The sequence below is a fragment of the Lissotriton vulgaris genome, chromosome 10 (assembly GCF_964263255.1).
Source record: "Lissotriton vulgaris chromosome 10, aLisVul1.2, whole genome shotgun sequence".
Classification (NCBI taxonomy): Eukaryota; Metazoa; Chordata; class Amphibia; order Caudata; family Salamandridae; genus Lissotriton; species Lissotriton vulgaris.
Window position 1 is genome coordinate 489,208,436 of NC_141698.1, and position 26,966 is coordinate 489,235,401.

A 26,966-nucleotide genomic window follows, 5' to 3' on the forward strand; every position below is an offset into this window, starting at 1 on the left:
CTAGAAATCGCAGCCAGATTAACCTTAATGGAGGCGTGAGCCAGCCCCGATTGAGCCAGGTGGAGGAGGTACGGTAGCAGCTGCACTGGGGTAACCCGTAGAGGGTGTAACCCCTGTTCCGAACACCACAAGCAGAACCTCTTCCACTTCAGCGAGTAGGTCTTGTTCGTACTGCCCGCCCTCGCTTTGGCTAGGATGGCCCTGCAGTCCTGCGGGATCTCTAGGTCTCCGAACTCTCGGTGCTCAGGAGCCAGGCCGATAATTTGAGCGAGCGGAGGTTCGGGTGGTGTACCTGGCCTCCGGACATCGTTAAGAGGTTCGGGTGTTGTCGCAGGTGAATCGGGGGCCTGATGGAGAGGCGAAGCAGGTCCGAGAACCAGTGTTGTCTCGGCCAGTACGGAGCAATCAGGATCAGGGTGCACGGCTCCGTCTTCATCTTCCGGAGGAGCCTCGGTATCATCGGGAACGGAGGAAAAGCGTACGCAAACACGCTGAACCAGCCGATGGAAAAAGCATTTCCCAACGACCCCTGTTGGGGATGCCAGCTTGCGTAGCTTGGGCCTTTGGCGTTCCCTGCCGTCGCGAAGAGATTGATCTTCGGGGCTCCCCATTGCGAGAAGATGTGGGCCACTGTGTCGCCGTTCAGCTCCCATTCGTGGGAGAGAGAGGTCTGCCTGCTGAGGGCGTCCGCGATGGTATTGTCCTTCCCGGGAACGTACTCCGCCTTGAGGGAGAGCCCGTGTGCCACCAACCAGTTCCAGATTTTCTGCGATTCTCGTGAGAGAGAGAGAGATCGCGTTCCCCCTTGTTTGTTCAGGTAGTGCATCGTCGTGGTGTTGTCCGTTTTGACGAGCACCGGGGAAGTTCCGATACGTGGCAGGAATGCCTGCAGAGCCAGATACACAGCCCTCAGCTCCAAGAGGTTGATGTGTAGTAGTTTCTCTTGGGCCTCCCATTTGCCGCTGACTCGAAGGTCCAATAGAACAGCGCCCCAGCCTTCCAGGGAGGCATCTGTCGTGATGACCAGAGGTGCCGGCGGCAGGAGGAACTGCAAGCCGGCCGTCAGGTGTTTCCGCCTTCTCCACCACAGAAGGGCCTTTGTGATGGCCGGTGTGATCCTGATAATGTCCTCGAACGAGCCGGAACTCTGTTTCCATTGCCTCGCCAGAGCCTCCAGCAGGGGACGCATGCGGAGCCTGCAGTGCGGTATGAGGAGAATGCAGGAGGACATCATCCCTAGCAGGGAGGTGAATGTCCTGACTTTGATGCGAGATTTCTTGGCCACCGCCGCGGCCAGAGACAGTATTTTGTTGGTCCTGTCCTCCGAGGGGAAGGCCTTTGCGCAATCCGTGTCTAAGGTAGCCCCTAGGAAGGTGATCCTCGTTGATGGAGTAGTGCAGGATTTTTTGATGTTGATCGTCAGACCCAGCTGTTGAAAAAGTGCGCTGCAGGCGTTGGAGGAAGCGGTCGCGCCCCCCGGAGAAGGCGCCTTCACCAGCCAGTCGTCCAGGTAGGGGAATACCTGGTGACCTCGTTGCCGCAGGAAGGCTGCCACCGGTGCCAAGCACTTCGTGAAGATACGTGGTGCGGATTTGAGGCCGAATGGCAAGACCTTGAACTGATAATGTCTGCCTGCTACCTCGAACCGCAGGAACCTCCTGTGCCTTGTGAGGATGGGGATATGGTAGTAGGCGTCCTGTAAGTCCAGGGAGACCATGGAGTCTCCCCTCTCCAGCGCTCCCAGGATCTCCTGTATCGTTACCATCCGGAAGGATTGACTCCGAAGGAAGGCGTTGAGCGCCCGGAGGTCCAGGATTGGCCTCCACTTGTCTCCCTTTTGTTGGACCAGGAAGAAGTGGGAATAAAATCCCGTCCCCTTCTGGGACGCTGGGACCCTCTCGATGGCTCCTTTTACCAACATGGCGGAGACTTCCTTGAGAAGGAGGTGCAGGTGTTTGTGAGCACGCTTCAGCGGAGGTGTGTTGGGAGGGGTGTTGATAATTTCGAGGGAATGTCCAAATTGAATTATCTGTAGTACCCACCGATCCGTAGTGATTTTTCGCCAATTGGGGAGGAAGTGGGTCAGTTTTCCTCCAATTTGAAAGGATTGAGACGGTGGTGGGACTGGCTGGAGTAAATGGTCACTGGCGGCCGCCAGCGCCCTTCTTGGCGGATTTGCCTCTGAAGGATGACCTCCCATAGGACGACTGTCGGTTCTGTTGTTTGTGCTGGGGCTGGTTCCTGTTGCCGTAGGAGTAGGACGACCTATTTTGGTAGGAACCTCTGTAGGAGTACTGGCCTCTGGAGCGGCCACCCCGAAAGGACTGGTTCCGGGACTGGAGGGAGCCCAGCGCCCTTGCCGTGTCGGTATCCTTCTTAATGGCCTGGAGTGCTTCGTCTATCTTTTCCCCAAAAAGAAACTGACCATCGAATGGCATGTCCAGCACCTTAGATTGGACCTCTTCTCGAAAGGACGTTGCCTTGAGCCAGCCCTGGCGTCGGAGCACGGCAGCCCCGGCCAACTGGCGGAATCCAGTCATGGCTGCGTTGATGGCGCAGTCGATGATCTCTGCAGCTGAGTTTTGTCCTTCCGCTAGGAGAGCTTTCACCTCGTCCTGGACCGTGGCTGGCAGGTCTTGCAGGTAGGGGGCAATGTCTTCCCATAGCTGGCGGTTGTAGCGCCCTAGCAGGGCGATGGAATTTGCCACCTTGATGGTCATGGCGGACGTGGTAGAGAACCGTTTGCCTATGGTGTCCAATTTTCTGCCTTCCTTGTCCGGGGGTGCGGACAGTGGCGAGGATGGGTTGCGGGATTGTTTTTGGGCCGCCTGAGTCACTACCGAATCCGGTTTGGGGTGGCCGGTAAGGCAGGCCGGCGCGGTAAGCGGGGCCTTATATTTTTTGTCCAGGCGCGGAACAACCGCAGGCACCGAGGCAGGCGTAAGCATCAACTTCTTGCCTTGTTCCCACAGAAAGTCTATAACTGGAATAGACTTGGCCGACTTCTGGCTGTGCTCCTTGAAATCATGGAGGAAGCATTCCGTTTCCGTGGATTCCACCGCCATGTGAAACCTCTTAGCCGCCCTGTCCACTAGCTTGTGGAACCCCCCAACGTCCGTCGCTTCAGTTTGGCGCGGTTGTGGGGATGCCGGGGTTGACGAATGCTGGGATGACGCAGCATCGGCGTCGTCGTTTCTCTGGTCCGAGTCGACGTCTTGCACTTCACCTTCCTCCAAGTCCGCCTCCTCCTCCTCGTCCTCAGAGGAGTCCTCTACCTGAGGCTGGGGCCGAGCACGAGGTTGGGGTTGGTTCCGAGGCCGGGCCTGGAGAGCGGAAGGACGCGAGGCAGACGGCTGCGCCTGGGTGACCGGTGCCTGGGTTCCGCTGTCGGCATCCGGGAATCTTTGCTTATAGTCCTGCACTAGGCAGCGCAAATCGTTGACCAGGGATACGGGCAAACAGATCATCGGGGTGGTTTCCGTGCGGACACTTGAGTGTACGGAACGTTCCTGATACATGACTTCCTCCTGGTCCTCGTGAATGTCCGATAGGGAGGTGGCCGGATCGGGCTGATTCTCCTCCTCGGAATCCTCACTCTGCAGAGCTACCTGCTCCTGATCGGGTGGCAACCCCTTCGTTGGGGGAACCGAGGAAGGTGGAATCGAGTGAATGGAGACCTCGACCAATCTGGATTCCTTCCAAGATGGCGCCGGGGTCCCTTCCGACGACGTGCGTGAAGATGGCGCGCCCGCCGCCTGGGTTGGCGACTTGAACGATTCCGATATTGTCGTTGGCACCAAAGTCTTCGGGGACAATTCAACCGTCGACTTACTGGTGGTAGAGCCTTCAACTTGAGATTTTTTCGGTGAAGGCGGACCTTTTGAACTTGACTGTGACTGTTTAGGTGACGATTTTTCGGTTTGAGATTTCTTCGGCGAAGGCGGACCTTTCGAACTTGACTTAGACCGTTTGGGCGACGATGACTCAGGGGACACCGTCGATGGTCCTGTTTTCGTCTTGGACGAAGACTTCAGAGGAATGGTAGAGGAGACCGGTGCGCCTGAGGACGCAGTGGTGGTCGTTGTGGCCGTCGCGGAGGGCGATGAGGCCGTAGTGGTCGACACCGTGGTCGAGACCGAGGTGGTCCGCTTAGTAGATGGAGCGGGTTTCTTGAACCTTTGGTCGTCTCGAACAGACACGGAGGAGGTGGTGGAACGTGCCTCCGAAGGTTTCCTGTGCGCCTTCTTGGGAGGGGTGTCTGTCTCTCCAGGGGACTGTGCCCTGGGTCTCTTCTTGGAGACTTTGGAGGACACGGAGACACTACTCTCGGAAGATTCCAGAGTGTCTCGGTCCTTAAGCCTGTCGAGCCATTCGAGAAGGCGAGCCTCTCTTTCCTTTACAGTCTTCTTTGGGAAGGCTCTACACACCCTACACTTGTCAGAGACGTGGTCAGGGTACAGGCAATACAAGCACAGATCGTGCTTATCCTCCGCTTGGATCCGCTTCTTGCCGCAGGAGGAACAGGCCCTGAGAAGGGCTTTCTTTTGCGAGTCTGCCATGGATGAAGCCTTTTTATCGGATTCGGACATGGGAGACGGCAGTCGAAGATAAGTATCCTTTGAACCAAGGGACTTCCAGAGAAGTTTGTACTTCGAAGCAAAAAACCTGAAGAGCTCAGGTTGGAGACTCCCTAGCACAACGTGCGGTAGAAAATCTGAGGGACGGAGGCTCCTCCCGGGAAGGTTCTAGAGGGAGGTCGGAGCTGATTGGCTAACGATGAGAGTTCGGTCCTTTTTACATAAGGACGTGGAAAGGCCCCAAAGGGGAGGCCCTTCGGCCTATGTTCTCTATGTATGTCCTTAGGACATTACTTTTTTATGTACCGGAGGCTCCCGTCTCGGCGACGGGGAATGATTCAGGCATGTGAATCTATGAAAGACACCCAAATACTGGATAAAGAGGAAGTATCAAGGAAAAATAAAGAGAGAGAAGGCACAGCATTATGGCGCATTCCCAGGTGCACTAGCTTTAGTAAATCTGGGAATAGGTCAAAATCCATGGGTGAATGCATAGGCACGTCCCACTCCACCCATGGAGTACCTTCCCAATTCACGGTAACATGAGGCATTACTCTATATTTACAAATTAAACAGCAAAAATGATTTTGCAGCAGGCTGGCCACAAAAGTGATGCAACCCGATGCAAAATGTTAATACATCTGTCCCTGAGCGTCTAGCTCGGACCACCATGTTGAGATGTCTGAAATCTACAGAGAGCATTTCCCTAGGTAGATGCAAGTCTGACTTTCTGAAGGTGTGTCTCATTTCCAGAAGGAGGTGTTCCACAATAAGATATGTCCTGTTACAAGATGTGCCTAATTTTGTAGGAAGGATTTTTTCTTTGATCTGCGAAGGTGATTTTTCTAAACCTTCATGGGTGTGCTTCAAATTACCTTATTTCCGGTCTCTTGTGGCAGGAAGTACATGCCTGATATTTTTTAAAGGGACAATCCCAAACTGCGCAGGGTGGCATCTTTTTTGGAGCTACGCAGTAAGAGAGGCTTAGTATATATTTACATAGGGGTCTGTTTGTTGACCAGTAAAAAGAAAAATGGTCACTAGAAGAACGAGTGCCTCCTGCTCCTAGGGGTTGATTGGTCCTTCCAGTTGTGCTGCCATCCACTTTCATCTCTAAGTGTTCCGTACAGCAAGCGACTGTTCAATCTCTTGTCTGCGCTGCTGAATCTGAAAGAAAAGAAAATGTAAACTTTCCATAAAGAAAAATGACAAGCAAGGACAAACATTTATCCTTTTCACTTACCAGGTTAGTGACAAGTAATGGGCAGACCGCTCAACACGTTGCTCTTGGGCGTTTTTGGACTTTATTGTATGCCTATCAATTTGGTTCATGCTGTTAATAAATCAACGCGATACAAAAGGGGATGATGGACGGAGCGTTTGAGCAAACTAAACACTCAACCTGTCAACTGATCTGGGTTTAATCCATCACCATTCTTTAGCTCACTCAGCCACCCCAGTTCAGACATCGCCATATGCAAATCAGTCTGACCCTGTGCCTCATGGGAACAGTCCAGCCCGAACTGCCAAGCCATGTCTTCCCTGGACCCGAAACAAGCATCCTGGGACCAGTTTCGGATTCTTAATCCTCATCAGCCAGGCTATCTTGAATCCAGTGGCAAAGTGAGCAAGGGACTCACGTCTGAGCATACCCTGCCAACTTAGGGCGAACAAAGCGATACAAAAGGGGATGATGGACGGAGCGTTTGAGGATTATGAATCCGAAACCGGTCCCAGGATGCATGTTTCCGGTCCAGGGAAGACCTGGCTTGGCAGTTCGGGCTGGACTGTTCCCATGAGGCACAGGGTCAAACTGATTTGCATATGGCCATGTCTGAACTGGGTTGGCTGAGTGAGCTAAAGAATGGTGATGGATTAAACCCAAATCAGTTGACTGGGGGTGAGTGTTTGATTTGCTCAAACGCTTCGTCCATCATTTCCTTTTGTATCGCTTTGTTCGCCCTAAGTTGGCAGGGTATGCTCAGACGTGAGTCCCTTGCTCACTTGGCCACTGGATTCAAGATAGCCTGGCTGATGAGGATTATGAATCCGAAACCGGTCCCAGGAGGCTTGTTTCCGGTCCAGGGAAGACATGGCTAGGCAGTCCGGGCTGGACTGTTCCCATGAGGCACAGGGTCAGACTGATTTGCATATGGCCATGTCTGAACTGGGGTGGCTGAGTGAGCTAAAGAATGGTGATGGATTAAACCCAGATCAGTTGACTGGGGTGAGTGTTTGATTTGCTCAAACGCTCCGTCTATCATCCCCTTTTGTATTGGTTAATAAATCAACACCAGGTGGAAAACAAGCACAGGCAATGCCAAAAGGTGTGGTGTTGCTTGCTGTCCTTTTGGCTTTGCCAATTCTTATTCTGTTTGTAATTTCTTTAATGAAATTCCATAAATTCTATGAAAACAAGAGGGCTAAAATATACATTCTGTATGTAAAAGCTCGCATTGCACTAGTAGTCCCTGGCGCTGAAAGGTACTTATTTAATGGATGTCGCCATTACACAAGAACATAATGTAGTCACTTAACAGTCTGGTAAGAAATACCACCGCTGAAGTAGCCTGACCCTGAACTTCATGCTGTAGGCTGTAGTCATTTAAAACAAAATCTGAATGAATCTACAGAAGACCAATGGATGAAGAAAGCTGACTGAAAACCTTGTAAGTAAGTATACGTATCTTTATTAAAAACAAACGGCCTTGGCCAGACTTAAAAAGGCACCAGTTCAGTTCATTCATGTTTATTTTAGATATTTCATAATCAATAAAATATACGTGCATAACAAATAAATACGTGCAACACAATAATAAATACGTGCAACATAAAATTGCAGCATATGCCTAATAGTCACATATGAACCCCATGAAAATATAAAATGTACAAAAATAATCATCAAATATTAAATCCTAACTCAAGATACAGAATTATCTTTGACCAGGTTTGAACTTTTGTTTCTTATCCAAGTTTTTTTTTAGATCAGGTAAGTCCAGTGTCCAATGGAAATTGCAGCATTAGTTTATGGGCTTTCTGTGATTCAACATAATCAAGATAACGTTCACAACTGGGATTCGTTGAGTGCATATTAGTTAAGAGTCCGATGCTTGATCGACTTGGATCAATTGTTCGCTCCCTGAATTTTTGTACTTTTAACGATTTGTGCAGTTTCTTTGACATTTTCAGCTAGTTCAACTCACATTATCAAAACAGTGAAGTATCCAACTGAGGTCGAACGATTTTCTGACATTTTAGGTTTTCACTTGCTTTGAGTCACAAAACTTCATTGAGTGCAGCTCAGTACATACCAAATGGTAAATTTACTAAAAAGTCACACAACACAGTGCAGCAACCAAAGTTGCAGTGCTGTGAGAAAAGGAGAGAGCAGGATAGTTCTATATCCACTAAGACATGGTGCTGTTGCTCTCTTCCCTAGCCTTGACGCACTTTAGGCTGTCTTGCACCATGTAGCCAACGTTGCACCATTATGTAAGGGTGTCGGCATTATGTCTACTATAGGGTTTCTATTGGAAAGGTACCCTTTCAGTACAAAATACTATGCTCTGACATACTTTGCAACTTTTCCCACATTGCATGTGTGCTGCACTGAGCATCACACATCCAAAGTTTAAAACGTTTAGTTACATTTAAACAATGCTCCGACTTTACACTTGCCTTGAACAGGTAAATATTTTGGTGCAAATCCCTGTCTAAAAATGTTACTGGATACAGATCTCCTTAAAACCCCTGAATGTTCGCATTTGAACGACCATGTACCGCCAATTGGATACCCCTTTCAAGCATAGTAGTGGAAAGAAGAGCAACATACTACTATGCATTGTTTTAGAGCTACTTCGAAGCACCAAACAAGTTTTGAATTGGAAAGTAAATCCCTAAAAACACACTTTGCACCAGTTTGCATCACTTTGGGTGACAATGCAACAACGCAAATTGTAAACAAACAGGGCACATTAAAGGCTTAAGAAGCAGTTTTGTGTCAATGGATATTAGACCTAAATCAAAATAAATAGGTATATTTGGGTACTCTGGGGGACATATGCTGGTACTTTAAAAAAATCAGCTATCAGAAAAAGATAACATGTGGGCATGTACATGCCCCCAAATCTTACCACCATTGACAATAACTTTATATACTGTCAAAACTAGTGAACTAGCTCTGCCCTCAAAAGTTTTCACAAACCAGACTATTGCCTATGCTTTCTGAGAGTGGGTAATATGGCTCTATGTACCAGTTTGTCTCACTTCCCATGAAGATAATTAGAAGTAGCACTGTGTACACGTTTCCTTAACACACCCACTGGGCTGTTAGCCCTTTTGGTGCGTGCGCCAGCACTATCTCCCTGGTGCAGGGAACGGCCATTGCGGGGGACTGACAGAGGTTGTTTAGGTCTCGCTGAGCCAGCGCATGCGCTGTCGGAGAGACATTTAGTAGGTGAGTTTTCAAAGTGCTACATGCTGGCTACAGCCTTGCGTTCACACAAGCAGGCATGTGCCTCAGCTGCCATCTGTCTCCTCAGTCACGGGTCATTAAGTTGCTTGTTCCTTTCTTTCATGGCTCAGTAAGCCTTACAGCATGCTCCTCCACCCCCTCCCATGCAGCCCTCTCTAACCCCTCCCATGCAGCCCTCCTCCTCTGTAGCAACACCCTTCCTTGCCTAGCCTTTCCTCACGACCAATGCATAAACACACAACACACACACACAGCCACACACACAACACCACACACACCTACAACCACAACCTTACACAACCAAAACCACACAAACACACACACAACTACAAACATACAACCACACACCCACAACCACACACAACCACATCCACCTGGCACAACCACAACCACAACACACAACCACACACTCACACACACAACCACACACAGAGACTCATACATACAACCACAGACACACACACACACACAGACACACACAACCACACACAAACATACCCACACACACACAACCACACCCACACACAAACATACCCACACACACAACCACACCCACAGCCAAACTTACAACCACACCCACACACACAACCACACACACAATCAAACACACAACCACAAACACACAACCACACCCAACACAACAACATTCACAACCACACCCACACAACGACACCCACACACACACAACCACACACACAACCACTCACACACAGCACACACACAAACACACACACACACAACCACACACAACCGCACACTACCACACCCACCCAAACACACACTCAACCACACACAACCATACACACAACTACACACAACCACACCCACACACACCACACACACAACCACACACACACACACCCACCCCTACAACCACACACACCCATAACCACAAACACAACCTTACACAACCACAACCAAACACAACCACATACACCCACAACCATACCCACATTACACAACCACACACAACCACACACACACACAACCACACACACACACACAACCACACACAAGCCCACACACAACCACACACGCCCACACACAATCACACACACACACAACCACACACACAACCACAAACACAACCACACACAACCACACCTACCTTACACAACCACAACAAAACACACACACAACCACAACACCACACAACCAACCACACACACAACCACACAACCAACCACACACACAACCACATGCACACCACCCACGCACATTCACACACAACCACATACACACACTGCACACACAACCACACCCACCACCACACCCACAAGCACACACACAACCATACACACACAACCACACAGACAACTACACACACCACACAGACAACCACACACACAACCACATGCACACCACCCACACACAACCACGCACACACACCGCAGACACAACCACACCTACCACCACACCCACAACCTCACACACACAACCATACCCACACACAAACTACACCCATAACCACATACACAACCACACATACAACCACACACAACCACACACACAACCACACAAACACAACCACACACACAAAACCACAACCACACACAACCACAACCACACACACAGCCATAACCACACAACCACACCCACACACAACCGCACCCACACACAACAACCATACTACCGCACCCACACACAACCAAAACCACATCCACACAACCACACACACAACCACACCTACACACAACCACACACAACCACACCCATAACCACAACCACACAAACTACCACACACAACCACACAACCATACACACAACCATAACCACACACAGAACCACAACCACACACACAACCACTCACCCACAACCACACACAACCACTCCACACAAGCACACACACAAGCACACACAAGCACACAACCAACCACACACACACAACCACACACACACAAATACAACCACACAACCAGTCACACACAACCACAAAACCACACACAACCACACACACACAACCACACAAACACAACCATACACTGTTAGAAGGGGCGATCCCAGAGGCCAGGTTATGTCTACCCGACTCCTCCGTGACCCACCTCTCCCACCAATAATGCCGAGCCTTATGAGAGATCTCCGCTGGGGGAGACCTCAGGTAGCGAATCGTACACACGAGGACCACACCACACTTACGAACAGACACCACAACGTGGGTTTCATTATCAACTTCTTTATAATCACATAAAAAGTATTATCACTCTTAGCTACAATGATCGAGGGATCGCAAAAAGTCTCAAGTCTTTAGGGATGGGGTAGCGGGACAGTCTTAGTATCGTAGGCCAATACGGAGCGTACCCTGCGCACAGCTCTCAATCCTCGAGCCGGGGGGATACGGAAGATGGTAGCCGCAATGGTGGTCCTACTCACTTGCAGTTGATTCAACTCGGGTTGGTAGCGTCGATAGTCCAGTCGGACTAGAGAGTTCCTTGAGCCGTGACGACGTCAGCAGTGCTCGCTGTGGAGGAAGTTCTGGGGAAGCCGCGACCACGTCAGCAGGGCTCAGTAGGTTCAGTAGAGGTCTTCAAGATTCAAGCTCGAGCCGCGACGAGGTTAGCAGGGCTCCGATGGTTCAGTTCCAAGAATGAGCCGCGACAGCGTCAGCAGGGCTCAAAGAGTTCACGAGGTTCAGTTCAGCAGGTCTTCCTTGTCCAAGATACAACTGCCGCTAGTTCAGGGGCGGGCCTTGATATAGTCCAGTGGCCCTTTGATGTCCGGACCCTCACAGGCGGAGGTCCGAGGCTTTGGGGGCGGCCCGTGGGTGAGGTCCGGCGGTTGGTCCTTTGATCCCTTTGAGGATGCGTCCGGGAATTCCCAGACGCCCAGCAGGTCTGGACCCAGCACTCGGGGAGGCCAGAGGTGCAATCGAAACTGGCCCCCAGGGGAAGGCCAGAGGTGTGACAGAAACCAGTCTTCCAGGGGAGGCCAGAGGTGTCACTGAAACTCCTTGTCTTCGCTCACTAGGGTAGCCCTCACCCTCCCAACGGGGGCTGGCGCGTCTGGAGCCTACGCTGCGCTGGGGCTGGGGTCATTCTAGGCCCACGGAGTCAGGGATCTTGGGAAGGGAAAATGGCTGCCGGGGGGCTTATGGGGCCTTGCGGGTTCAGGGCGCGTGAGTTGGGAAGGTGGCCGGGGACAGGCCAATGCGGGTCGTGGGCGTTTGGCCGGACATGGCCAGGGCAGATAGGAGTCTCTAGGTACGGAGCTGGGCTAACGGGGAGCCGTGTCGCGGGGGGGGGGACCACGCCACAAGGCCAGGTCCAACACGCGTCCCCCCCAGCTGAAGGCGGAGAGAACTACCCATCCCCTTGGGGGTTCTCTTCACTGAGGCGGAAGAATCGGGATAGGCCGTCGGCATTGGCGTGGTCAACACCTGGCTGGTGCTGAACAGTGAAATCCATCCCTTTTAGAAAGGCGATCTTAGGGGGGAGGCAGAGGCTGTCTGACTGACCACCCCGAGACCCACCTCTCCTTCTGGAACTGGCCGAGTGCCGTCGAGAGGCCTCCTGGTGAGGTTCCTCTCCTACGATCGTATAGGCAAGAAATCATACCACTACAGAAGGACACCACACAAGGATAGATTCTTAACGTCTTTATCAGCAATCAAGGCAGGTTATCTCAACAAGATATGTACAAGGGGATTGAGGGATCCTCAAGGTCTTAGTAACTGTGGGAAGGGGGTAGTGGGACAGTCTTAGTACCAGCCTGGTACAGGGATACCCTACCCTCAGCTCTCAATCCTCGAGCTGGGGAGTTCCTCGGGGTCGGGCCGCGGCAGCGCCGGCAGGGCTCCGAAGATGGTTCAGCGAGATCGGGCCGCGGCAGCGCCAGCAGGGCTCCGAAGATGGTCCAGCGAGGTCGGGCCGCGCCAGCAGGGCTCCAAGGATGGTTACAGGGTTCGAAGTAGGCGAGTTCTTCTCAGGGTCTCTCGACTCCAGGATACAACTCCCGACCCATTCCAGAGCTGCCCCAGATATAGGTCTTGAGTCCTTTGATGTCCGGACCCTCGCACCTGGGGGTCAGAGGGGCCGGGATGAGAGTGTCCAGACACCCAGCAGGAGGGTGGAACCAGCGCCCAGGGAGGCCGGAGGGCGATCGAAACCTGGCGTCCGGGGACGGCTGGAGGGCCATCGAAACTCCCCTCCTCGATCCGTCAAGTGGCCGTTTTTCCACCTGGTCGGATCTTGGTCCCTCGATGTCGGTGCTTTGCTGGGGCTGCGGCCGAGGTCGGCCCGAGGCCACGGGCCCGGCCGGGGAAGGCCCAAGATGGAGTCGGGGCTTGAAAGGGTGGCCCGGGATAGGGATCGGACTAGCAGCGAGGGGCGAGTAGGGGTCGCCATGTTCTGGTGGGGGAGAGCCGGGGGTCGCCATGAGTGGCGGCTCTCGTGAAGGTTGGAGGGGGTAGCTTCAGGCCAGAGGACAGGGGTTGATGTCGTCCAGGGCCCACCATGCGGGAGGAGTGGGACCACGCCACGAGGCCGGGTCCAACAATACCCTGCTGGAGGGAGATGGACCATCGCAACAACTTGGGGTTCTCCCCTCTCATTTGCATTAGCCACCGGAGGGGTCGGTGGTCAGTCTGGACCCGGAAGTGAGTACAGAACAGGTAGGGCCTTAGCTTCTTCAGGGCCAAATCACTGCGAATGCCTCCCGCTCGATGGTGCTCCACCTTTGTTCTCGAGCGAGTAACCTCCGGCTAATGAAGGCCACTGGCTGATCCAGGCCTTTCTCGTTCAATTGGGACAGGACGGGCCGATGCCATGCTCAGACGCGTCCGTCTGGACGACGAACTCTTTGGAGTAGTCGGGGGCCTGCAACACAGGGGCAGTGCACATGGCGTGCTTCAGGGCTTCAAACACCTCTTGGCAGGCGGGGGTCCAGCTAACTTTCTTCGGCTGGTTTTTGGAGGTCAATTCCGTGAGGGGCACTACCATGCTGCCATACCCCTTTATGAACCTTCGGTAGTACCCCATGAGCCCTAGGAACGCCTGCACCTCCGTTTGGGTTGGAGGGGAGCTACAAGGCCACTGCCGACCTGGTGCCCCAGGTAGACCACGGACCCCTGTCCGATTTGACACTTACTGGCCTTAATGGTGAGACCCGCCCTCTGTTGGGCTAACAAGACCTCCCGGAGATGGAGGAGATGTTCGGACCAGTGGGAGCTGAACACCGCAATATCATCCAGATATGCGGCGCTGAATTCTTCAAACCCAGCCAGTACTTGGTTCACCAGTCTCTGGAAGGTGGCGGGGGCGTTTTTCATGCCGAAGGGCATCACCCGGAAATGGTAGTGACCATCCGGGGTGGAAAAGGCGGATCTCTCTCGGGCTCCTTCGGTCAGGGCGATCTGCCAGTATCCACTGGTCAGGTCGAAGGTGCTGAGGTATCGAGCAGACCCTAGGTGGTCAATGAGCTCGTCTGCTCGGGGAAGGGGGTGAGCGTTGGTTCTGGTGACAGCGTTGAGCCCTCTGTAGTCCACACAGAATCTCAGCTCGGGGACAGCGCCAGGGGCCGCAGCCTTGGGAACCAGCACCACGGGGCTGGCCCATGGGCTGTCGGAGGCTTCGACCTCTCCCAGGGCTAGCATCTTGGAGACTTCGGCCTTGATGCAGGCTCGCACTTGGTCGGGTACGCGGTAGGCCCTGTGCCGTACCGGAGGACTGTCCCCGGTGTCCACATCGTGGACGCCCCAACTGGTGACTCCGGGGACGAGGGAGAAAAGGTCAGAGAAATGTCCCAATAACTGGCGACAGTCCTCGCGCTGCTCGGGGATGAGGGAGGGGGTGAGGCTCACTCCCTCTACGGAGCCATCTTTCTCCTTCGCACACAAGAGATCGGGGAGAGGATCCGTCTCTTCTTCTGCCCCATCGTCGGTGGCGAGGAGTAAACTCAACTCGGACCACACAAAGTGGGGTTTCAGGCGGTTCACATGAATAACCCGTAAGGGGTTCCTCAGGGACTGGACATCAACGAGGTAGGTAACCTGGCTTTTTCGTTCCACCACCTTGAAGGGACCTGTCCACTTGTCCTGCAGGGCACAGGGTTCCACAGGGGCCATCACCCAGACCTGCTGTCCGGGTTGAAACTCGACCAGAGTGGCATTCTGGTCATACCACCTTTTCATTTCCTCTTGACTGGCCTCGAGGTTTGCCTCGGCCAGCTCTCGGAACTTTCGAGTTTGGTTGCGAAGAGCCAGAATGTATCAAAATACATCTGGTGGGGGTTCCAAGGACGCCGTCTCCCACCCTTCCTTGACCAGACAGAGGTCCTCGGACGGGGTGCCCGTAGAGCAGCTCGAAGAGGCTGAACCCTAGGGACTTCTGGGGGACTTCGCGGTACGCGAACAGGAGGCAGGGAAGTAGGACGTCCCACTTGCCTCTCAGGGATTCCTCGAGCCCCATGATCATCCCCTTGAGGGTGCGGTTGAACCGCTCGACCAGGCCGTTACCTTGGGGGTGGTATGGGGTGGTGAACTTGTACGTCACCCCGCACTGTTGCCAGAGAGACTTCTTGTACTTGGAGCTTAAGTTCGTTCCTCTGTCGCTCACTACTTCTTGTGGGAACCCCACCCGGGAGAAGATCCCCATGAGGGCCCGCCCTTCCACGGGGGCTGTCACTGTTCGGAGGGGGATGGCCTCGGTGTATCGGGTGGCGTGGTCCACCAGGACCAGAACGAACCGGTGTCCTAAGGACGTTTGGGGGTCAAGAGGCCCCACGATATCGATTCCTACCCGTTCAAAGGGGGTACTGACCACAGGGAAGGGTTGGAGAGGAGCCTTGTGTCGCCCTCCGCTCTTCCCGCTGGCCTGACACGTGGGACAGGATCTGCAGTGGGCCTCCACATCAGAGCGCATGTGTGGCCAGTAGAAATGGGTGACCAACCGGTGGTACGTTTTGTCTTGACCCATGTGTCCCGCCAAGGGCACATCGTGGGCCAGGTTCAGGAGGAATCCGCGGAAACGTAGGGGTACCACCAGCACTCGGGCTGACCCTAGTTCGGCGGACTTCTATTCACTATGTAGCAGGCCATTTTCCCAATAGACGTGGTGGGAGCCGGACTGGTCACCGGCGGCCTGGGCGGCGGCCTGCTGCCGCCGCCCCACTAGAGAGGGGCAAGAAGTCTGCTCCAGGCAGAACTCTTCTCGGGAGGGCCCCCCCTCTTGGCGCCACTGGGCCAACTCAGGGAAATTGTCCGTGCTCAGGGCTGGCTCACCAACTTGGTCCAAGGGACCGGAGTCGGGGTCGCTGCTGTCACCGGGAAAGAGGTCAAGGACTTCCATCAGCCCGCTCCCCTCTGGTTCGGCAGGAACAGGGCGAGGTAATTCGGTAGTAACCTCCTCGGGGGTGGCCACCCGGGCCGCATGAATCGGTGGTCACGCAGGCCCACTCGGGTAGGCCCACCATCTCGAGGTGAGTCTTGCGCTCTACTTTCTTCCAGGGGGAGCTCTCTAGATCGTTACCGAGGAGACAGTCCACGGGCATGTCAGTGCAGACTGCAACTCGTAACTCTCCGGAGACGCCCTCCCACTCGAATGGGACCTGAGCTATTTTACAGGTGCGGACAGAGTTGTCTGCAGAGATCACTTTGCAGGAGGCACGGGGTACGATCTGGTCTGGGGTGACTAGGTGTTCTTTTACGGCAGTGATACTGGCCCCGGTATCTCAGAGAGCTCGTATGCGGAACCCGTTGACAGTCACCTGCTGTCGGTATTTCTCGGTGTTATCTGGTAGGAAGGTACCGGGGACCATTTCTCTATCCCCCCAGGGAAACTAAGGTCATGGCTGCTGGTTCCCACCCCTCGGGGTCCTCCACCTCCTCTTCTTCTTCTAGGGCTACGTTGGCGAGGTGGCGCGCAGGGGGATCTGCAGCAGGGCTCTTCTTGAGCAGGGGCAGTTGGGGTCATTAGCATAGTGCCCTGTCTGATTACATCGGTAGCAGGCTGAGGTGATTCTGGGTCCTGATCTAACGGGAGGGAATCCGGCCTTGGCGTACGGCGGGGGAGTCCCTGTCTGGTTCCTAGGGAGACTGCGGGGAGGCCCTGCCTGGGAACCCCTCTGTCTATTCTGATTCTCTGCGACTCTCTGATGGGAAGATCCTTGTTCGTTGCGGTTATAGTCCCCCACGGGCCCGCTGGGGACTCAGGTGTTCACCCACCGATCAGCCTCGACAGCCAACTTCCGGGGGTCGGCCAACTTGCTATCCAGGAGGTGCTGTCTCAGTTCTACAAAGCAATTGTTGGATAGGTGTTCATAGGCCATGAGGTCTACAAGTCCTTCGAAGGTGGATACCTTGCTGCCCTTGATCCACCCTTCCAAGGCCCGGCTGTAGAAATTCACATATTCTACCCATGTGGTGCCGGGGATCTTTTTGCAGTCTCGAAATCTCTGCTGATACATCTCAGGGTGAGCCCATAGCGAGCCATGAGGGCGTCCTTCATATGGGTGTAAGAGTTCATGACGGGGAGGGCAGATCCAGCAGTGTGTCTCTTCCCTCGCTGAGGAAGCGCCCCCACAATCCGACCCCCCAATCCTTCTCAGGTACTCGGTGGGCGGTCATGGCGACTTCGTAAGCTTTGAACCACTGCTGGATATTGTCATTCTTATAGTATTCCTTTACTACATCCTTGGGGATGTGTACCTGCGGTTCGACCGGGGGTCCAGGGTCTCTGTTCCCCGGGGGTCGGGTCTCTTTGTTTCGGGCTTTAATTTCGAGCTCTTTCAAGCTGCGCTCGTGCGCGAGTTAAAGTTTCTTCCCTTCGTGCTCCCGCTGGAGCTTCGTTTCTTCCAGCTCCCTCTGGAGCCTCTTTTCTTCCAGCTCCCGCTGGAGCTTCTTTCCTTCCAGTTCCCCTTGCAGCCGTAATTGCTCTACGGCTAGTTTCTTTTCCACCAGCTTTAGTTCTCCTTCGATTTTAATTTGGGCTAGTTCTAGCTCGTGGTTTCGGTTGCGCTCTCGGTCTGCCATTTCATCTATTGACAGACCTCTCTCCGTGCTGGTATTTCGTGGCAGGGATTCGGATCCCTCTTCCCTCGGGCCGTCAGTTTCAGTCGGCGGCTCTCCCTCTTCCACATTTCCTTCTGTCGCGGGTAGGGGGGCCCCGGCTTCTGCCCAGGCCATCAGGGCTTTTTGGAAGTCATCTTTGGTGCTCAATCCAGTGGTAGCGATGCGGAAATCTTTACAGAATTTTTTAATTCCTTGTGTGTATAATCTTCCAGTTCTTCTTTCTGAAATGCGGTTTTCTCCCGCTGGTTCCGGTGAGACTCATGGTTGCCCTGGTTCGGGTGGCGTGTCAGTCGCTTTACTGTACGATTCTAGACGTAGGCTCTTATCCCACCGCTGCCACCAATGTTAGAAGGGGCGATCCCAGAGGCCAGGTTATATCTACCCGACTCCTCCGTGACCCACCTCTCCCACCAATAATGCCGAGCCTTATGAGAGATCTCCGCCGGGGGAGACCTCAGGTAGCGAATCGTACACACGAGGACCACACCACAATTACGAAGACACCACAATGTGGGTTTCGTTATCAACTTCTTTATAATCACATAAAAAGTATTATCACTCTTAGATACAGTGATCGAGGGATCGCAGAAAGTCTCAAGTCTTTAGGGATGGGGTAGCGGGACAGTCTTAGTATCGTAGGCCAGTACAGAGCGTATCCTGCGCACAGCTCTCAATCCTCGAGCCGGGGGGATACGGAAGATGGTAGCCGCACTGGTGGTCCTACTCACTTGCAGGTGATTCAACTAGGGTTGGTAGCGTCGATAGTCCAGTCGGACTAGAGAGTTCCTTGAGCCGCGACGACGTCAGCAGGGCTCACTCTGGAGGAAGTTCTGGGGGAGCCGCGACCACGTCAGCAGGGCTCAGTAGGTTCAGTAGAGGTCTTCAAGATTCAAGCTCGAGCCGCGACGAGGTCAGCAGGGCTCCGAAGGTTCAGTTCCAAGAACGAGCCTCAACAGCGTCAGCAGGGCTCAAAGAGTTCACGAGGTTCAGTTCAGCCACGATCAGATCAGCAGGGCTTCCTTGTCCAAGATACAACTGCCGCTAGTTCAGGGGCGGGCCTTGATATAGTCCAGTGGCCCTTTGATGTCCGGACCCTCACAGGCGGAGGTCCGAGGCTTTGGGGCGGCCCGTGGGTGAGGTCCGGCGGTTGGTCCTTTGATCCCTTTGAGGATGCGTCCGGGAATTCCCAGACGCCCAGCAGGTCCGGAGCCAGCACTCGGGAGGCCAGAGGTGCAATTGAAACTGGCCCCCAGGGGAAGGCCAGAGGTGTGACAGAAACCAGTCTCTCAGGGGAGGCCGGAGGTGTCACCGAAACTCCTTGTCTTCGCTCACTAGGGTAGCCTTACCCTCCCAATGGGGGCTGGCGCGTCTGCGCTGGGGCTGGGGTCATGCTAGACCCACGGAGTCAGGGATCTCGGGAAGGGAAAATGGCTGCCGGGGGACTTATGGGGCCTTGCGGGTTCAGGGTGCGCGGGCTGGGAAAGTGGCCGGGGACAGGCCAATGCGGGTCGTGGGCGTTTGGCCGGACATGGCCAGGGCAGCTAGGGGTCTCTAGGTAAGGAGCTGGGCTAACGGGGAGCCGTGTCGCGGGGGAACCACACCACGAGGCCAGGTCCAACATACACACAACCACACACACAACCACAACCACACACACAACCAACCACACACACACAATCACAACACCACACACACACAACCAAATGCACACCACCCACACACACACATTCACACACAACAATGCACACACCACATACACAACCACACCCACCACACCCAACCACACCCACCACCACACCCACACACAACCACACACCACACAGACAACCACACACAACCACGCACACAACCACACACACACAACCACACCCAACCACACCCACAACCATACACACACATAAACCACACCCATAACCACATACACAACCACACACACCGCACACACAACCACACCCACCACCACACCCACAAGCACCCACAACCACACACACACAACCACACAGACACCACACACACCACACAACCAACCACACACACACAACCACACACACCCAACCACACACAACCACACACACACACAACCACACACAAATACAACCACACAACCAGTCACACACACACACACACCCACACATACAACCACACGCACACACAACCACACAAACACAACCATACACACAACCACAACCACACACACAACCACACAACTTACCACACACACAACCAACCACACACACACACAACCACAACACCACACACACACAACCACATGCACACCACCCACACACACACATTCACACACAATCATGCACACACACCACATACACAACCACACCCACACACACAACCACACACCACACAGACAACCACACACAACCACACCCACACAACCACACACACACACTACACCCAACCACACCCACAACCATACCCACACATAAACCACACCCATAAGCACATTCACAACCACACACACAACCACACACGACCACACCCACAACCACATACACACAACCACAAACACACAACCACACACAACCAAACACACACAGCCACACACACACAGAACCACACACACACACAGCCACACACAAAACCACAACTACACACACCACACCTACACACAACCACACACACAACCATAACCACACACAACCACACACAAACACAATCACAACCACACCCATACACAACAGTCACATACAACCATAGACCCACACAACCACACCCACACACAACCATACACCCACACAACCACAAACACACACACAAATTACCACACACACACAACCACAACCATAAATAACCACAACCACACAAACTACCACACACACAACCATAACCACAACCACACACACAACCACTCACCCACAACCACACGCAACCACTCCACACACCCACAATCACACACACAAGCACACCCAACCACACACACCACACGCACAACCACACCCAAATACAACCACACAACCAGTCACACACACACACCCACACACACAATCACACACAAATACACAATCACAACCACACACAACCACAACCATACACACAACCACAACCACACACAACCACAACACCAAACAACCAACCACACACACAACCAACCACAACACCACACACACACAACCACATGCACACCACCCACACATACACACATTCACAGACCACCACACACACACACCACACCCACCACCACACCCACAACAACACTCACACACACCCACAAACCACACAACCACACACACAACACACAATCACAACCACACACACTACCACACACACACAACCACACACAACCACCCAACCACAACCACCCACACAACCACACACAAACAACCACATGCACACCACCCACACAACCACACACCACCCACACAACCACACCTACACAACCACAATCACACACAACCACCCAACCACACACAACCAAACACCACACCCATACCCACACAACACACACAACCACACACAACCAACCAAACACACAACTACACACACAACCACACAAACCACACACACACAACCACACACAACCACAACCACACACAACCACACACACAACCATACACACACAACCCCACACCCACAACACCACATACACACACAACCACACACACAATCATAAACAAACTCAATCACACACACACCACACACACACAACCACACACACACAACCACACACAATCATAAACACACACACACAACCACACACCCAGCCACAAACAACCACAATCACACACACAACCACACACACAACCACAACCACACATACAACCACAGACACAACCACAACCATACAATCACACACAACCACACCCCCCCCCCACACACACACAACCACACACACAACCACACCCACAACGACACACAACCACACCCATAACCATACCCAACCACACACCCACAACCACACACATACACAACCAACCACACACACAACCACACACACAACCACAACACACACACAAACAACCACACACAACCACACCCAATTACGCACACAACCATGCCTGCAACCACCTCCACACTCACAAACAACCACACACAACCACACATGCAAACACAACCATACACACAACCACACCACACACACAACCACACAAACCACACACATACAACGACACACACAACCAAACACACAACCACACACCCACAACTCCACACACACACTCTCACACACGCAACCACACACACACACAACCACAACAACACACACAGCCACAAACAACCACAATCACACACACAACCACAATCACACACACAACCACACACACACACGCACAACCAGACACACCACAACCATGCACACAACCACACTACCACACCCACAACCACACCCACAAACACAACCACACCCACACCCATAACCACACACCCACAACCACACACACACACAACCATACACACAAACAACCACACACACACACACAACCACACACACAACCACATACACACAACCACACCCACACACAAGAATGGCTCAATGGTTAGAGCGGCAGACCCTGATGCAGAGGTCTGGCCCGGGACCAGGGTTCAATTGCCGCCTCGACGGCTCTTGGACTCAATCTCCCTGGACCTGATAATTCTCGCCTCGGTGCCTAGTCTAATTATGGGTCCCACTCTGTGACTCTGAGTAATAGCTTGCTTAATCTCCACAACGGCCCCAGCAGCGCTTGGATGCCTGGCTTCACCTTGGGGGTGCCCGGGAGTGGACATTTCACAGGAAAGCCAGGATGGGTTCCACAGCGGTATGAATGCAGCGCTACGAGGCCTCCGGGTAGAAGTGCGCTATATAAATACTCTACATTTACATTTACAACCAACCCACACACACACACCCACACCACCACACCCACACACAACCAGATACACACCACCACACTCACAACCACACACACAACCACACACCACAAACACACAGCCACACCACACACACAACCACACCACACATACAACCACACACATAACCACAATCACACACCCAACAATACAACTACGCACCCAACCACACACACAACCACGCCCACAACCACACCCACAAACAAACACACAAACAAACACAACCACACACACACACACAATCAAACGCAACCACACCCATAACCACACACAACCACAAACAACCACACACACACAACCACACACACACAACCATAACCAAACACCCACACAACCACACCATACACACACAACCACACACAACCACACACACACACACAATCACACACACAACCACAACCACACACACACGCACAACCAGACACACACCAAAAACACACAACCACGCACACTCGCACAACCAGACACACACCAAACACAATCAACCACACACACATCCACCCACACAACCACAACCACACCACACACACCACACACAACACCATGCCCACAACCACAACCACAAACAACCACACACACAACCACACTACCACACCCACAAACACAACCACACCCATAACCACACACACAACCATACACACACAACCATACACACAACCACACATACACACAACCAACCACACCCACACCCACACCAACACCATCATACCCACACACAACGAGACACTCACACACGCACAACCACACACACACAACCACACACACAACCACACACCACAACCAAAAACACACAACCACACCACACACACAACCACACCACCCATACAAACAACCACACACATAACCACAACCACACACCCAACCATACAACTACACACCCAACCACACACACAACCACGCCCACAACCACACCCACAACCAGACAAACACACAAACACAACCACACACACACAATAAAGCACAACCACACACACAACCACACCCATAACCACACACACACACACAACCATAACCAAACACCCACACAACCACACCCAACCACACAACCACGCACAACTGTCATATAGTTACTGCTTTTCTATATATTGTGTTAAGTTAGCATGAGTTTATTACAGGTTTAAACGACATATTTTCCTTCGGCTTCAGTTTGCACACAACACATAATTGTTATTGTAGCTTTCAACCTAGACGAAAGATGTGATTTATTTGAGAATAATATGTTATTGCTCCGATATCAGTTGTGCTTGGTACACTTGGTACACTGTCTGCACACTGAGAACTGCACCCTCTAAGAATAACTAACACAAGGTTGCTGGGAGGCCTGATCCTCGCACCACATTAGACATAACACAAATAATGTTGCTGCCAACATTGAGCTCTAAGCGGGTTTAAGATAGAGTTACCGAGAATGCAAAAACACACTTGATGGTGCTTCGCATGCAGAGAGCTGGTAGCTGATGATGTGATCTTCTCCTACTGACATTTAGAGGTATGGGCCCGCCCTGCTAAAACCCAAATGAGACCTTCTTAGATATAATATAATATGATACAGATTTCTATAGATTTTTGCATTATAATATGCTATCACCGTTCGCTTACTATGGATTAGTGACTATGCTGATAACTCTGATTTTTATAATATGTATGCTGGTATTATATAAGATACTGCGTTTGAGAACCTTGCATGGAAAAATAAATATTTCAAACTTGCACGTGTGTTCTTTTACTCCCCGTTGTGGTTTGAAATGATTATAGAGCGAAAGAGTGTTCATGTGTTCCACGATACCTGAGGTAACCTAAGTTCATGTTCTGGGTTGTCTAAGTCATTGGGAGTTTGTTATGACCAATGAGACACTGTAGCTAGTTCGGTAAGGGGATTTTGGATACTGAGGTGGGTTTTGGGTCACCCTAATTCACCGAGGTTCTAGGTCTCTGTGCACAGTTCTGTGGGAGAACGGAAACCCTGCTACATGGTGCCCATACGTTGTTGGCCTTATATCATGACACTCGAGTAGTATATCATTCAAACATTAACCCCTGCATTACCGTTTCCGGAAAACGGTGGTGTCGGCAAAACCTACCTATTTTTGAAATAGGTCTGTTCAAGCTTGAATCTATCTAACACGGTTTCCTTGAATTGCTACCCAGTTGTGCTACAAAGTAATCTTTGTTTTTTCACGTTCCTGTGCAGTCATGGCACAAGCCGTGGACATCCCGCTGCATAGTCGCATTGCGGTGCATGATCATTTGCGAACTTATGATGTACCTGCTGAAGGCTTGGCTGTGGTTCTGGTGGTGAGTGCGGAACATGCGTACCCATACGAACTGTTTTATTCGTGGGTGACATTTCCGGCAGTGGACGCAAATTCTGGTGTGTTCCACTCGTACACTCCGTCACCTGTACCTGCTGAATATGCTCCGTACAGAGCACAGGAAGTACCTATTGATGTTTGGCAGCATGGAGTTTGGTTTGGTGGCGCCCTACCACACGCTTTAACCGCTCCGAGGTTAGGTCCTTTGTCCATTCCGGGCACAAATTGGCCCGCTTTGGCTGGATTTACTCCTCACCCTAATCACGCCACTTGTAACGTGGCTGACCTTAGGCGACTTCATGTAGTCACCATTGCTGTGATTAGAGCCCTTGTACATTACACAAGTCGTAATGTTCAGGGGGCAGCCCCTAGAGGTGCAGCCCTTCCGGCAGGGCAGGCTGGTTTGAATATCAGTCCTGTCATGGTGAATTCCGTTATGGGCAAGAAGCCCCTAGATAAGGATGATTTTCCTTTCTGGCTTGCCGAGAAATTTGACCAGCTGGAAGCGGTGTTTCCTAATACGACTCCTGGTGAAAAACACCGGATTCTTATGCTTAGTTTGCCAAAAGATTTGGCCCCTGAGCTTGTTGACTGTGAGACCTGGGGTAAGACTTTTGCGGCTGTCTATTCGAGGTGCTTTGGCTCCCCGTCTGTGTCCAATCTGTCTACGGTCCTTAAACGTGTTCAAGATGATCACGGGCCGGAATCGGCCGTTGAGTTGGGTATGCGCCTATGTGGCTCCTTTGATGTGGTTTGCGATCTAATCCTTGTCAAGGGGGATGCAGTGAACTTTCAGGTGGCTAACGCTTTGGCGCTGATTCCCAATGCCGAGAAACCCCGACAGTTAGCAAGGATAATTGTGGCGGCTTATAAAACCGTAGGTCGCAATAGTAAGGGTAATAAGCCTTTTTCTACTAAGGAGAAAAAGCAGCCCCAGGGACAAGCTTCGGAAACTGACGTGCAACCCAAGTCCAAGAAACAAAATTGGCATAAAAACAGAATCAGGGTAAGCAGCAGCACCAACAACAAACACAGGTTTCGCGCCCTGCGTCTCCGTTGCCTGCGCAGTCGGAACGGGTTTATGATTTGCGCGACCGCGCAATGATTAAGTCACTTGAACGATTTCAGGCTTCTGACCAACGCTCTCCTCGTTCCTTTCAGGACTCATCGGCTCCGTCAACCGGTGGTGGAGGGGGCGGCAGGGGCCGGGGTGGCCAGCAAGGACGTGGTCAGCCCCGCCCACGCAACAGTGCAGACAAGCAGGAGGGCTCTACGCCTCAGAGACCGCAGTTTGCCAAGAAGAAAGTCGCAGCCTTGACGGCGCATCGATATGCCCCAGATTGTGATAACGCGGCTTCGGAATCTGACTTGGGCTCTGACCTTGCTGGACAGCGCGGCCGAGATTACCATAGTGAGAGAGGCCCTCCGTCCACTACTGAAGGTGACAGCGACTGACACATATGTTGTGATTGAAACAGCTGATACAAGAGTTGCTCCCCCTGATAGACTTTTTGAAATTGTCCTGTTAATTGAAGGTGACATACAACGTACCATTAAAGGGGTATTTTGGGAAAATCTTTCGTCTACGTATGACATTTTGCTTTCGGAGGCTGACTGGCCCCCACCTTTTGTGCTCGCAGCTCCACGTGGGGAGGAGGTAATCCTCCCCAGTTTCGCGAACACTGTTTCGAGAGTGGAAGCGCTACACTTTGCAGAGGAGTGGGCTCTGGCGCTTGCGCCGGCTGTGTACCGTAATCAGTGTG

General features: G+C 52.5%; 1 protein-coding gene across 3 annotated transcripts in view; it reads right to left on the minus strand.

The window, feature by feature from the left end:
• Positions 1–4,961: 4,961 nt before the first annotated feature.
• Positions 4,962–26,966, minus strand: part of SMARCD3 (SWI/SNF related BAF chromatin remodeling complex subunit D3) — a 1,454,082-nt gene continuing 1,432,077 nt past the window's right edge. For all 3 annotated transcript variants that reach the window (XM_086941345.1, XM_086941344.1, XM_086941343.1), the window contains one exon: positions 4,962–5,744. In XM_086941345.1, the coding sequence (XP_086797471.1) occupies positions 5,691–5,744 (54 nt within the window). In that variant the 3' untranslated portion in view covers positions 4,962–5,690. The remainder of the gene's footprint in view (positions 5,745–26,966) is intronic.